Genomic DNA, 14,159 nt, shown 5'->3' on the forward strand with positions numbered 1-14,159 from the left:
GAATTCCCTGGCAGTCCAGTGGTTAGGACTCTGCGCTTTCACTGCCGTGGCCCGGGGTGGATCCCTGGTTGGGGAATCCCACAAGCTGCCTGGTGCGACCTAAGAATAAAAAAAAGGACTTCCCTGGTGGCGCGGTGGTTAAGAATCCCCCTGCCAATGCAGGCGACACGGGTTTGAGCCCTGGTGCAGGAAGATCCTACATGCCACGGAGCAACTAAGCCTGTGTGCCACAGCTACTGAGCCTGCGCTATACAGCCCGCAAGCCACAACTACTGAGCCCGTGCTCTGCAACAAGAGAAGCCACCGCAGTGAGAGTAGCCCCCGCTCACCACAACTAGAGAAAGCCTGTGCGCAGCAACGAAGACCCAATGCAGCCAAAAGTAAATAAATAAATAAATAAAATTAAAAATAAATAAATAAAATAAAAATTTAAAAATAGTTTTTAAAAAAAGGGCCCTCAGGTCCTGCTACACGCTCTGTGTATCCCCTTTTGATACCCTGAGTCCTACTCCAATGGCTCACACAGCCTGTAGGATTCTCCTCTATTGCCTAGGACCCTAAAATAATGCCACCAGAGCCCTGATGACAAGCCCTTGGGTTCCTGTCACTATGCTCCCAGGACCCAAGTACATTGCCCCTGGGGGCCTTGCCAGTGGTCCCAGGTCCATCTGTGATGCTCACATCCCTCTGCAGCTCCTGCTTTACCCAGCCCTGGGTAGTTCCTCTAGGTGTCCTCAATCCTACTACAATGTCCCATTGGTGTCACTTCAACACCTCTCAGGACCCCTAATCTACCTGTCCTGCCAAAAAGTCCTTTGGTTCCTGTTAACACGTCCCCAGGATCCTGCAATACTCCCACTGCATGCTCAGAAGGTCCCCTGGATCCTGCTAAAATATGTCTAGTCTTCCCTCATGTGGCCTTGAGAGTCACCAAAATGAACTTGGGGTGTCCTCTCTAAGCCCTAGGGGCCCTGCCAGGACCCTATTAGAATGCCTCTAGCCTTACCATGAAGTGTGTTTTTTGGGGTCACGCTGTGCAGCATGCCAGATCTCAGTTCCCCGACCAGGGATTGAACCCATGCCCCCTGCAGTGGAAGCTTGGAGTCCTAACCACTGGACCGCCAGGGAAGTCCCACCAGGAAGTCTTTAGGGTCCTGCTAGAACATACCAAGGGCCTGCTATTCTGTGTTCTATGGCGCTCTGGGAAAATTCCCACAGGCTTTTATCCATGCGTCCTGGGATCCTGCATCAGTGGCCGTCCACAGTGGGTCTAGAATGTTGTATTAGTGTCCTATGGCTGCTGTAACCGATCACCACAGACTTAGTGGCTTAAAATAACACAAACATGTTCTTACAGTTCTGGAGGTCAGACATCTAAAATGGGTCCGCAAGACTATTCCTTCTGGAGGCTCCAGGGAAGAATCCATTTCTTTGCCTTTTCCAGCTGCTAGAGGTCGCCTGCATTCCTTGGCTTGTGGCCCCTTCCTCCATCTTCAAAGCCAGCACCTTCTCTCCTCTCTGACTTCTGTGGTCCTCCTTACAACTCTCTGACTCTGATCCTCTGCCTCCCTCTTATAAGGACCCTTGTGATGACATTGGTCCCACCTGGATAATCCAAGATCATCTCTGCATCCTGAATTTAATCACATCTGCAAAGTCCCTTGTATCATACAAGGTCACATAATCACAGGTTTTGGAGGATTAGGGCACAGACATCTTTGAGGGATCCTTATCCAGCCTACCACGGTCAAGGTCATGGAAGGTGCCCTCCCGTGCCCCTGCTGTAAAGTCCCCATTCTGACCTCCTCTCCCTCCTGTTAGAATGGTCTCAGGGTTTAGCCATGAGGCCTCTCAGAGGTCGGCCTGAACATTCCCCATAATGTCCCTCCTTCCTGCTACAAAAGAAAAAGCCCTCAAGGTCCCTTAATACCCACTGGGAATCCCTGCTAAGTATCCTGGGGTCCTGCTATGTCTTCAGGGACCATTTACAGCATCTGTTGGCTGTCTCCTGTCTTATCCCCAGGGTCCTATGCTCTAATGATCCCTGCCTACACCTCCCCCCTTTTTTTCTTTTGGGAGGTGTGGCACGCACCGTGCAGCTTGAAGGGATTGAACCTGGGCCATGACAGTGAAAGCACCGAGTCCTAACCACTGGACCACCAGGGAAGTCCCTCCGCCTATGCCCTTTAGATCCCCTGGGGGCCTACTATCATGTCCTCAGGGGCCCATCATAAAGCAATAGAAAGCCCCAGCAGGACAATTACTAATGTGCAGGGCCCAGTGATAAATGAAAATGTGGGGCCCTTTGTTCCGACTTCAAAACTAACCAAGCGTGGGTCCCTTTGGAACAACTGCTTGAACAGCGTGGAGCGCTCACCCATGAAGCCGCCTTGGTCCCTGGGGACTGCCCCTGGCAGCTCCAAGCTTTCTCCCTGAATCACCACCTTGACATCCGCCCCTCCTCTCTGCACCTGCACTGTAGTGCCCCCTACTGACCCCAGGAAGCAATCACACCTGAGTTCAAGACCAAATCCTGCCTCTTCCAGGTGGGCTTCTCTGAGCCTCAGTTTCTTTATCTGTGAAATGGGATAATAATCGTACCTACTTTGGTAGAGAGGCTTTAATGACTCACAGGTTTGGCACAAGGCACATAGTAGAGCATAGTAATAACCTGTTCCCCATACTGCCCCCCCACCTCAGGATGCTGTTAAGGTCCCCAGCGGTGCACTTGATGGTAGGCTCGCAGACACCAGGCCCTGGATCTGTCTTGCTCACTCTTGCATCCCCAGGGGCCAGCACAGGAAACATTAGCAGAATGAATGAAGCCAACAATGAATGACCCTGGGCTGGTTTAATATGTCCCTATAACTTTTCTAGAACGGCCTTGGTATCCTGTTAGAATGTTCTAGCAGAATCTATATTCACCCCTGAAACAATCCGTGGGTCTGGGAGCTGGGACTTCCTATAATGTGAGACCCCAGGGTTTTCCCTTGATGCGCTCAGGGCAGTGTTAAAATACAGCAGCAGGGCTGCTCAAACATATGAACCTGCTCCGATCCCCTTTCCCTAGACTCCACTCACAGACCTCAGGGCCAGTTAAATGAATCCTGGTGCCCGCTCCACACATAGTACTCACGCGCCAGCTCTCATACAACCTGGGTGTCGCAACCGCCAACAGAACCTGCTACAAGACCCTGAGGTCCCACTATAATCCATCATTACTACGTCCTGCTGTAATACCGCAGGGGGCTGCAGTGACGCTCACCAGTATGACTACAGTAGAACAATCCTGTGGTCTGCTGTGACAGATGTGAGGCCATGATACATTATGATATAACCAATATCTGCCCTGTTTTCATGTAACAGGCCTGACACCCGCTGTCATCATAAGCCAGGACCCTGCTATGAAATTGCGCTTGGAGCTAATTTCCCTGCAAAATGGCCACTGGGGCCTCCTGTAAGAGGCATACGATAGAATATTCCAGAAGCATGCTAAAATAGTCTCAAGATCCCATGACAAACCACTAGGATTTGCTATAGTAGACCCAGGGTTCCACAACCATTTAATACCTCTGGGGCTACCTGCCAAAGACTCTTGTCCTTGGGCCTGTCCAAGGGGACTCAGGGCCTGCTACACCAAGACATCACTGGGCTTTGTTCTAACAATAGGCTCAGGAATGCGACATAATCACTTCCCTAAGAAGTATCACTTACTGGAACTAGTTCTACCGCAAACAACACAGGTGAGCATATTTCATCCTCCCAATGGGGCAGGGAGGCAAGATTTTACAGATTAGAAAACTGAAGCTCTGTGGTTCTCGGGGGAGTCAAGCCCAAGGTCCCAAGGTCATGCAGCTAATGACAGCAGGGCTAGAATCTGGAACAGAGCCCGCAGGCTTAATGCTTACATTTGGAGGTTTCTCAGCATGTTCACTGCTTCCGGTTACTCCATGCCTTGAGACCTAGTGTAAACAGATAGGTTAGGGGGTCCCCGGAAAAAAAGAACCAGGAGTGGCTTTCTTGACATAAGAGAAGCCATTCTGGCTTAAGCCGTTTTGTGATCTAAGCCTGGCTGCAATGCTTGCCCTTGAACAGGTCTCAGTAATCCTTGATCTTAAGGGAAGTTAGGGAACAAAGAGAAAAGGAAAAGCAGTCAAAGAAACAATAGTTCAACAATAATCAGAGTCCTAATTCCTCCTCAAGGGATGTACAGAACAGTCTGATACAGTTTTTGAGCTCTTCAGGAACTAAGGCCCCCAGCCAGGTGAAGGACAGAAAAATGTTGACCCTCCTGACTTCAATCAACTAAAGCTTGGACCCTGGCGACCTTTGCCCCAATTCTGTGCTGAATTCTCTGCTCCAGCCCCCTCATGAATATGCATGTCGTCTTAGCTTAAAACTTCCCCAATTTTGCTGTTGGAGAGGCACTGCTTTGGGAAAGATCCCCGGTGTTCTCCTTACTTGCCGCAGGTAATAAATCCTTCGTTCTCCTGATGTTTCGCTCTGTGTGTCTTTTGACTCGACACCCACCAAGAGGTGAACCCAGTTTTTGGGTAACACTAGGAGTCAAGCCTGGCCTGTGAGAACGTGAGGATTTAACTTTAAATGGACTCACTCCGGGAGTTACCTGGCGGTCCAGTGGCTAGGACTCCGCGCTCTCACTGTCAAGGGCCTGGGTTTGATCCCTGGTCAGGGAATGGTGCAGCCAAAACTAAACAAACAAATAAATAAATAAATTCACTCAACTAAACATGTTTGGAGCACCTACAATCTGTTCCAGGCACTGGGGCTGCAGAGATTCCGTGTCTTCTTGGAGTTTGTATTCCAGGGGTCAACAGGTAAACAAATAAACGTGCCATATCATACAGGATTTGTACAGCAAATATGCCATAAACGGGTTTTCCTGTCTATGTAAGACATTCAAGCAGGGAAGGGAGATTGGGAGGGTTGGAGGTTCTCCAAGTGGAAAGAGGTTGGTGAGAATTAGAGATTAAGGGATGAGGGAGGGAGCCAGGTGGAAGCCTGGTGTTAGAGGTTCCTCGGGGCAGAGGGCACAGCCAGTGCAAAGGCAGGAGGGCGCAAGTCAGGGGTGCAGGCAGAGTGAGGATGGGGGCAGGCAGGTAGGCAGAGGGGAAGCTCTGAGGCTGTGACCTGGGCCTAGGAGTTGAATCTCTAGCTGTCACAGTTCTCTAAGAAAGGCAGGTAAAATCCTCTCCCACTCATCAGGCCAGAGAACTGGTACAGCCCGGGGAGCCTTCTCCTTGGAGTTTGTGAGCTGACCCACCAGGAAGCCTGTCGGGTGTCCCCACCAGGCACACGGTCACCGACACTAGGTAGCCTGATGATGGGGTGCCGAGGAGACGCCCAGGAACCCGCCGCGTGGGAGGAAGCAGGGGAGCTGGGCTGTTGTTTTTGTAAACACGGCGGCCCCACCCCAAACGGAAACACCTGTGGGTGTGGGCTCCTGGAGTGGCCTCAGATCCCCCGCTGGGTCTCTGTTCCCTCTCCGCAGCTCTGTCCCCCCGCCCCTGGGTCCCAGTCCCCCTCCTCAGGGTCTCTATCCCTCCAGCACTGGGTGGGGCAGGAGTGCAGGCTGAACCTCAGGGCGGTGCCCCCCTCTGACCCGTCCCTGCCCCTTCCTGCCCTCTTTGACGCGGCCCCCACTTCCTCTGGCAGGAACCCCCGCCCTCGCCGGGCCTGGGTAAAAAGGAGCCCCCGGGCCGGTCCAGAGGTCAAGTCCTGGGAGGCAGCAGCGGCGGCTCCTCTCTCCTCACGGCCCTGTCTCCCAACCCTTGTACCAGTGTGTGCCTCAGTCCCTGGTACAGGCATGGGGGTCAGGGACCTGGGGACCCAGCAACGCCAGGCCCCCAGGGGTGAAGGCAGCGGGGCGACTCCGGCACTTCCCTTCTGCCTATGCCTCCATCTCTGCCCAGCTGTGGCTCTGGTGAGGGTCTCTGCTTCAGATCCCCAAGTCCCTGGGTCCCTCTCTGTGGTGTTTCTCATTCTGTCCGCACCCGCCACCCACCCCACGCGTGCCTCTTTGTCATGTTCTCCAGGCCCATCTCTGCCTCTGGAATCTGAGTCTGTCCCTGGGCTGTGGTTTCTGTCCCTGTTCGGTGTTCAGCTGAGGGCTCTGTCCCAAATCTCTCTCCTGATCTCTGTATCTGACACTCAAGTTCCCTCTTCCTTTCCCCATTTTCCTCTGCTTCTAACAGAAAGCCTTCCTGCCATTACCAGCTGTTAAGCTCTCTCCATCTCCCAGGTTTTTTCCCTGACAGTCAAGGTCACCATGTCCTGCCCTGTCAGAAATCCCTTCCCCTTCATTTGCCTGGCTCTGTCCCCTTTCTCCCCATCTCCAATTTCTCTCCTCACCCAAGGCCACCCCACTTGGTCTGTCCCAGATCAGTCCCACCTCCACGGACTTCCTATCCATTTCTGAGCAGCCTGCAGCCCCGCACTGCTGGCTGGCCTTACTAAGCGACTTATCTTAAAGGCTAATTTCCTTACTTGCATTCTTAGGCAAAGAAAATGTCCATAATCTGACACGTGGAGCTCAGCTACTCCTTGGGGGACCCCAGGCAGAGAACTTGCCCCCTTAGATGAGTTTGCTTATCTGCAAACAGGCATGGTGTCCACCTAGGAGGGGACTGTGGAGCATGCAGGAGGGCGGGTGCCTTGCTTCCCTGCCCCACTCCTTCCCTGTCAGGGTATACAGTCCCAGGTTGAAGTCAAGACCCTCATAGTTCCGAACCGCGCAGCTGTATACTCCTCAAGCACACCCAACACATGCTGACCCCCAGCAAAGCCCAGAGGGCCACTACTTCTTCCTTACCGTCCCCTCGGAGGCCAGAAAGGGCCCAGAGTCTAGAGAACCCAGGAACCTCCACCCTCACTCACTTCCTCCCCAGAGACTTGCAGGGGGAGCTCAACACCAAGTAGAAGGCATTAGGTACTCCGACACCAAAAGCTGACGAGGACCAAAAGACCAGAGAGGGGCAGCATCTTGCTACAGGTTGTCTTCACCCAGAGACGAGAGGGCAGGAAGCAGGATTTGGTCCCCATCCTTACGCCCCCAGAGAATGAAAAACAGCCCCATCTTTCACATCAACCCCACTTAATTCCCAGGGACACGCCCTCCCTCTGATAAGGGCATGGATACGGAACCTGGCCCGTGACTGGGAAAATAACTTTTATTTTGTTTGGGGCAGTGGGCAGGGGTCTGGTCTCAGAACTTCTGGAACTGCTTCTTGGTGCCGGCAGCCTTGGTGACCTTGAGCACGTTGAAGCGCACCGTCTTGCTCAGGGGCCGGCACTCGCCCACTGTGACAATGTCACCAATCTGGACGTCCCTGTGGGGGTGAGCAGCACCATGTCAGAGGGACTCTGCCCCAAGCAGGCCCTAAAGGTGCCTGTCTCCAGGTAGAGACCTGTCACCTTTGGCTCCTCCAAACCCCAACCAAGCTGCTATTTCCAGTTCCACCTGCACTGCACGCCGCCCTGTCGTTATTTAATGAGCAATAACTATGAAAGGCGCCAAGCTCAATGCCATGCAGAGAATGCTCCTACCCTTCCAGGACAGAAGACCTCCAACTAGCACCTCCATTTTGCAGAGAACGGGAGGCTCCCAAAGATGGTGATACAGGGTCCCCTCACTAACCGCCCCCGCCCCCAACAGCTGACTACCTTCACACGGCAGCCAGGGCGTCCTGTTAACGGCCAAAGCACATCCCAAGCCACCCAGATTCTTGTGCAGCCCACCTCCTCCTCTCTGCCTGGGAGGGCAGCTCAGCGGGGCTACCTGGGGCCACCGTGCTCACCTGAAGCAGGGGGAAAGGTGCACAGACATGTTCTTGTGGCGCTTCTCGAAGCGGTTGTACTTCCGGATGTAGTGCAGGTAGTCTCGGCGGATGACAATGGTCCTCTGCATCTTCATTTTGGTCACCACACCTGGGGGGAAGGGGCAGATCCCGGGTCAGGCCCCATACGGAAGGGAGCCATGGGCAGCCCAGGGCATGCTGGGAATCGGGGGCCGCTGAGCAGGGTTCCCAAGAAGCCCTGCTCCTGGCATCAGCTGTGCCAACTGCTTTCTCAGCAGTGCCTGCGGTGGGCATCTGAAGACCATCGTGAAAATAACAGACATCATCTGCCAGTGCCCGCCATAACCAGGGAGTCTGCCAACCCCTTCCTCACCCAGGACCCCGGGGTCTCAGCGTCCCCAGCCCCTCCTCCCTCAGACCCGGGAATCTGAACCCAAGCCCCCAGAGGTTCTCACTTACCAGACAGGATTCGCCCTCGGATGGAGACATTACCAGTAAAAGGGCATTTCTTGTCAATGTAGGTGCCCTCGATGGCCTGAAGGGATAAGGAGGATTAGCGAGCCCTAAATGGTAGTTCCTGAAAAGAACAGGGGTGTGGCCTCCCTGTAGACACAAAACTACGTTTCCCAGCAGCCCCAGCAACAGCCACTCAGATGCGGATAGGGCAACTCAGTTTGGGCACACGTGCAGGGAAACAGGGATCTTCTTCTTTCTTCTGAGGGTCCCCGTACCTCCTTCGGTGTCTTGAAGCCCAAACCAATGTTCTTGTAGTATCGCGGGAGCTTCTCCTTGCCAGTTTCTCCAAGCAGAACCCTCTTCTTATTTTGAAAGATGGTCGGCTGCTTTTGGTACGCACGCTCAGTCTACAGGGATGAGGTGGAAGCTGGTAAGCTTGCAGCAGGCAGCAACCTGGTCTGGAAAGCTTCACAAACCCCCCAGATCTCATCCTCTGCAGTATTTAACTCCCCAAACGCTGCACTCACCCAAATTTACCCCTAACCCAGACTCAACTCTAAACCCGGGGTTACGTCGGTATTTACGGTCTAAAACACCTTCCACCGCCTGCAGAATTCACCCCTTAAAACCCAAAGATACAGAACCATCCCTCTAACACCCTGGACACCCTTCAGCAAGAATTATTCTCCAAGACACAAAGATACCCACCCAGGAGTCACTCCTTATTAATTACATGTGGCTCCAAAATTAAATACCAAAACGATGGGCTCCCTGGAGTAGCCCTTAGGACTCAGTTCTCACAGGATTAACCCTACAGCCTAAGGCCTCCAGAAAAACACTCTGTAAACCTTGAGTTTTAAAAAAGATAACTCCTAAAAAGCTTGAGGCTTAATTACACCCTAAATGCGGAGTTCCTAAGATTTAGGAGGCGCCAATCGAGATTAACGCCAAGACACGCGCCCTCTGCCCGAATTTCCCTGGGAAATCGAGGACGCCCAGAATTAACCCCCAAACTGGGGCGCGGACTCCCGCTCTCCAGGACACGCCCCTGAAGCCCGGGCCCCGCTACGTCTGCGTCAGCCCCGAGCCCGAACCTGAATGTCCGCCATCTTCCCGGCCGCCTGAAAAAAGGAAAGCCGCGACGGCGTCCCGGTTTCCTTATCGATTGCACAGAAGCTAGAGAGGAAGTGACGAAAAAGGGGCAGGGTAACCCGATTTGAGGCGGAGCCTTGGCGAGACTCTGATTGATGGACTGCCCTACCCAAGCGCGCGATTCGGAGACCGCACGGACGCTGCCATGACGTTCATGGCAGAGGGGCGGGAAGCGACAGACACTGTCTCGCGAGACTCTTTGGCCATCTTTGCGCGCCGTCGCGGTAGGTCACGGTGGGAAAGAGTGGCCAGCCTTGTTATCGCGAGAGTTGGAGGGAGGCGGCCTTGTTTCTGCGGGGAGTGGGACCACGTGGGGTTTGAGGACAGTGTGGCTGTGTCCGCTCAGGGTTTAAACGGGCTGTGGCGGCGGCCATCTTTTTGCAGGACCGGAGACCGGAAAGTCTTAGGAGCATGCATGCTCTGCGGCGCCGCCATCTTTGTGAGGAGCGGGCACTACCCACGAGTTTTGAGCAGTTTAGTGAACGTTGTTTTCCTCTATGGGCCATTTCATCCCCAGACAATGGTTTCGTGAAAAAATTAAATTAAATTAAAAAAATAAAAAGGCCTTCTGCTGATTGTAACAGCGCTGTCTAATAGTAGTTTCCGCTGTGATGAAATGTTCTGTGCCTGCGCTGTCCAACACAGTAGTCACTGGCACTGGAAGTGGGGTGCGTGCGACTGAGGACCTGAATTTTTAACTTTTTTTTTTTTTTTTAGGTAAGAAGTGGATTTATTTAGAGAGAAACATATTCCACAGAGTGTGGGCCATCCCAGAAGGTGAGAAAGGCCCTAACTTTAATTTTATTCGATTTAAATATAAATAGCTACATGGGGCTAGTATCTGCTGCGTTTGTCAGTGCACGTCTATAACTGAATACTAATTTATTGTTTTTTAAATTCTTGTCAAGCAAAATCTAACAGAGCAGTTGCCATGTGCCTGGCATTGTGCTAACAATCTAAGGATGGTTCGGTTACTATTCCCATTTTGCAGATGGGGAAACTGAGGCATTAGTTGCTCCAGGTTTCGCAGAAAATGAGAGGCAGAGGTGGGAATTGAACTTGGGCAGTCTGGCTCCAGCGTTCTTAGTCACTAACCTTTAAAGAAGGAAGCTTTGAGTCCTTTTTACAGTCACTTCACACTTAATGAGCACCTATTTGGTACCCGGCCCCCTTCTGGGCAGTGGTGGCAAGAACCCGGTGTCTCAAACCAACCCTGACAGCTGTCCACACTCTAACTGACTTGCACCTTGTTGGGAGATTTCAAACTCCAGACCTTGGCACGGATAGGTGTCTTATGCCTCTTTCCTTAGTTAAGTCTTGGTCTAAAATTTCCCAGCGCTCTTAACTCCACAGAGTGTGGTTCTCTCTAAATAAATCCACTTCTTACCTATCACAATAAATGAATAAATAATAAAACCTTTGGGGAATGTACAGAATATTCAGTGATTTCGTGTTAGGACAAGTGTGCAACCATCTGAAAAAAAAATAAAGTTGGATCTCTACCACCTACTGTATGCCAAAGTAAATTTCTGATGTGTAAGGATAAAATTTAGGTGAGTTTGGGGAATGAAACCATAAATGTACTAGAAGAAGACATGAGTTTTGTTTTTTTCACTTATGAGTCTAGTAAAGACTTCTTTTTTTTTTTGGCCACACCATGCAGCTCGTGTCATCTTAGTTCCCATGGCAGTGGAAGCACAGAGTCCTAACCACTGGACAACCAGGGAATTCCCTAGTAAAGACTTTTTTAAGCATTGCATTTAGAACATAAAATGTGTGCTCCCAACAAACTTCTACACAGGTCACAAAATATTATTCTTTTGATTTTTCTCCAATTTAAAAAAAAATTGAAGTATAGTTGATTTACAATGTTGTGTTAGCTTCAGGTGTACAGCAAAGTGATTCAGTTATACATATAAATGTATATATATTCTTTTTCAGATTCTTTTCCATTATGTTATTACAAGATATTGAGTATAGTTGCCTGTGCTATACTGTAGGACCTAGTCATTTACCTATTTTATGTAGTGTGCATATGTTAATTCCAAACTCCCCCTGCCCCCTCCCCTTTCATGCTTTCTTATTTATCCTTTGTTTCCTCTTCCTCACTAAAATGAGGGCAGGAATTTTCGTTGCCTTTGTTCTCCAGGGCTTCTGGTGATTGTGACATAGTAGGTGCTCAGTTTGTCCTTGTTAAATAACTGACCAAATGAATGGAGAATTAGATAAACCAAAATGTCCACTTATAGGCAGATGGGTAAATCCTGGCATAGCTTGATCGTGGACCACTCTGCAAGCACGTAATAAACATGAGGTAAGTCAACCAATCCGGAAATGAAAACGCTGCCAAACACGTTTCACTTTTTAATCTTTAAATTTGCGATGACTTCTGAATAGGGATTTCATGCACATGGTACAAAATTCTAAAAGTACAAAGTAAATTGTGAAAGATGAATCTTTCCCTCACTGTTCTCCCCGGACACGTGCACCCAGTTTCCCTCTGCAGAAGCAATTGCTGTCACCCTGTTATCATCTGCCAATGTGTCTTCCAAAATATTCTACCCTCTGTTGAATTTGTATGTGGACAAAGCAAAGTGCAGAACAAGAGGCATGGCATGACCCATTTATTCAAATGTTTATGGACAATCTATAGGACGACTGCAATTTTTTACATATATATTTCTTTTTCATATTCTTTTCCATTATGGTTTATCACAGGATATTGAATACAGTTCCCTGTACTATACAGTAGGTCCTTGTTGTTTAATGCATTTTTTAAAGCTTATTACATGATATAGTGTGGCTTATCTTTTTAGGTATTATAGACTACATTGTCCAGTAACAGCCATTAGTTACATGTGGTTATTTAAATTGAATAACATTTAAAATTCAATTTTTCACTCATTCTATTCATACTGCAAATGCTCAGTAATCACATGTGGCTAGTGGCTTGCATATTGAACAGCGAAGATTTAGAATATTTTTTATCAACATAAAAAATGCCCTCATAGGGCTTCCTGGTGGCGCAGTGGTTGAGTCTGCCTGCCGATGCAGGGGACACGGGTTCGTGCCCCGGTCTGGGAAGATCCCACGTGCCGCGGAGCGGCTGGGCCCGTGGGCCATGGCCACTGAGACTGCGCGTCCAGAGCCTGTGCTCCACGGCGGGAGACGCCACAACAGTGAGAGGCCCACGTACCGCAAAAAAAAAAAAAAAAAAATGCCCTTCTAGACAGCGAAGGCTGGTTGCATATATATGTATATGTAATATATATGATGTCTTTTAAGTTGTAATAACTTAAGAAATATAAATGCTACAAACTTACAAAAAATCATTTGAAGTTTATTTAAATTTCTTTTACACTTAATAGCTTTGTGAATTTTGAACATTTTTTAAAATTTATTTTATGGAAGTATAGTTGATTTACAATGTTGTTAATTTCTGCTGTACAGCAAAGTGATTCGGTTATACATATATATACATTTTCATTCTTTTCCATTATGGTTTATCACAGGATATTGAATATAGTTCCCTGTGCTACACAGTAGGACCTTGCTTTCCCAGCCTATTTATGTAATAGTTGGCATCTGCTAATCCCAAACCCCCAATCTATCCCTCCCCCCCAGCCCCGCATAGCAACCACGTTTGTTCTCTATATCTGTGAGTCTGTTTCTGTTTCATAAGTTCATCTGTGTCATATTTTAGATTCCACATATAGGTGATGAATGATACATTTTTAATTATCATTGTTTCAGTCCCTCTGGGGTGGCATTGAGGGACTTTTCATTTTAGAACCTGCTATGTCTTCCCCCCAGTGACCTTGTAGTAGCTTTATAATTTATTTTTTGAAGAAAAAGTAAGTTCTGGAGTTTTTGAATGACTTAGAAAGGATTTATGATATTTAGTTTAAAAAAAAAAAAAAGCAGGACCCGGAGTTGCTGTCTACAATGTGTGCTAAACTATGTACAAAAGTTACCTATAAAAGTCTGCATAAAAGTTTGTAACTTAGAAAAAAGCCTGGAAGGAAATGCATGATATTGCCCTGGTGGTTTACATCTCCAGGTGGTGAGATTAGGTATGATTTCCTGTCTGGTGTCTTAAATGCTCAATATTTTGCAAATTGCTCAGAGCAGCTGGTGAGATTTTGATAAGGGAAGAGTAAAGAAAAGAAATACTGCTTCACTCTGAAGGGGTGAGGGCGAACTGGAGATGTTTAGGTCCTTAGCTTCCTAGACATTTTTGATCACAACCCACAGTAGGAAATGCATTTTGCATTGTGACCAAACACACACACCTCTCTCACCCTCCTCTGCCTTTCTCTCTGCCTCTTTTCTAATTTTTCAGTCTTTTACCTCTCTCCTTTCCTTTCTGTAATACTGATTTTTTTCCTTTTCATTTCTATTGTTTCATTATCATCACTATTACTTAAATTATTTATTTATTTATTTGGCTTGGCCAGGTCTTAGTTGTGACATGCAGTATCCTTATCTTTTTAGTTGCGGCATGCGCAATCTAGTTCCCTGACCAGGGATCGAACCCGGCCCCCTGCATTGGGAGCGTGGAGTCTTAACCGCTGGACCACCAGGGAAGCCCCTCAATTTCATTATCATTTTAAGGCTACTTACAACCCACCACATCAATTTTTTTAACTGCAGTGTGAACAGCTTTGGTGCCCAATAATAAACTTCAGCCAACTCTAGTTACCACTTGAGGGCGTATTTCCCTGTCTCTGCCAG

General features: G+C 49.2%; 1 protein-coding gene, 1 non-coding gene and 1 pseudogene across 2 annotated transcripts; all 3 read right to left on the reverse strand.

Moving 5' to 3' along the window:
- Positions 1 to 5,329: 5,329 nt before the first annotated feature.
- LOC132510245 (uncharacterized) lies at positions 5,330 to 6,003 on the reverse strand (annotated as a pseudogene).
- Positions 6,004 to 7,172: 1,169 nt separating this feature from the next.
- On the reverse strand, positions 7,173 to 9,526 carry RPS11 (ribosomal protein S11). Its single transcript, XM_060129757.1, has 5 exons — positions 9,368 to 9,526; positions 8,549 to 8,680; positions 8,277 to 8,352; positions 7,818 to 7,947; positions 7,173 to 7,349 (listed from the first exon to the last, which is right to left on the reverse strand). Exons 1-5 carry the CDS (start codon positions 9,380 to 9,382, stop codon positions 7,226 to 7,228), a joined length of 477 nt encoding a protein of 158 aa, XP_059985740.1. The 5' UTR covers positions 9,383 to 9,526; the 3' UTR covers positions 7,173 to 7,225.
- Positions 8,059 to 8,148, reverse strand: LOC132510579 (small nucleolar RNA SNORD35). Its single transcript, XR_009537378.1, has one exon. It is a non-coding gene; the product is annotated as a small nucleolar RNA SNORD35 (small nucleolar RNA).
- Positions 9,527 to 14,159: the final 4,633 nt, after the last annotated feature.

This window comes from Lagenorhynchus albirostris, chromosome 19, assembly GCF_949774975.1.
Source record: "Lagenorhynchus albirostris chromosome 19, mLagAlb1.1, whole genome shotgun sequence".
NCBI classification, from domain to species: domain Eukaryota; kingdom Metazoa; phylum Chordata; class Mammalia; order Artiodactyla; family Delphinidae; genus Lagenorhynchus; species Lagenorhynchus albirostris.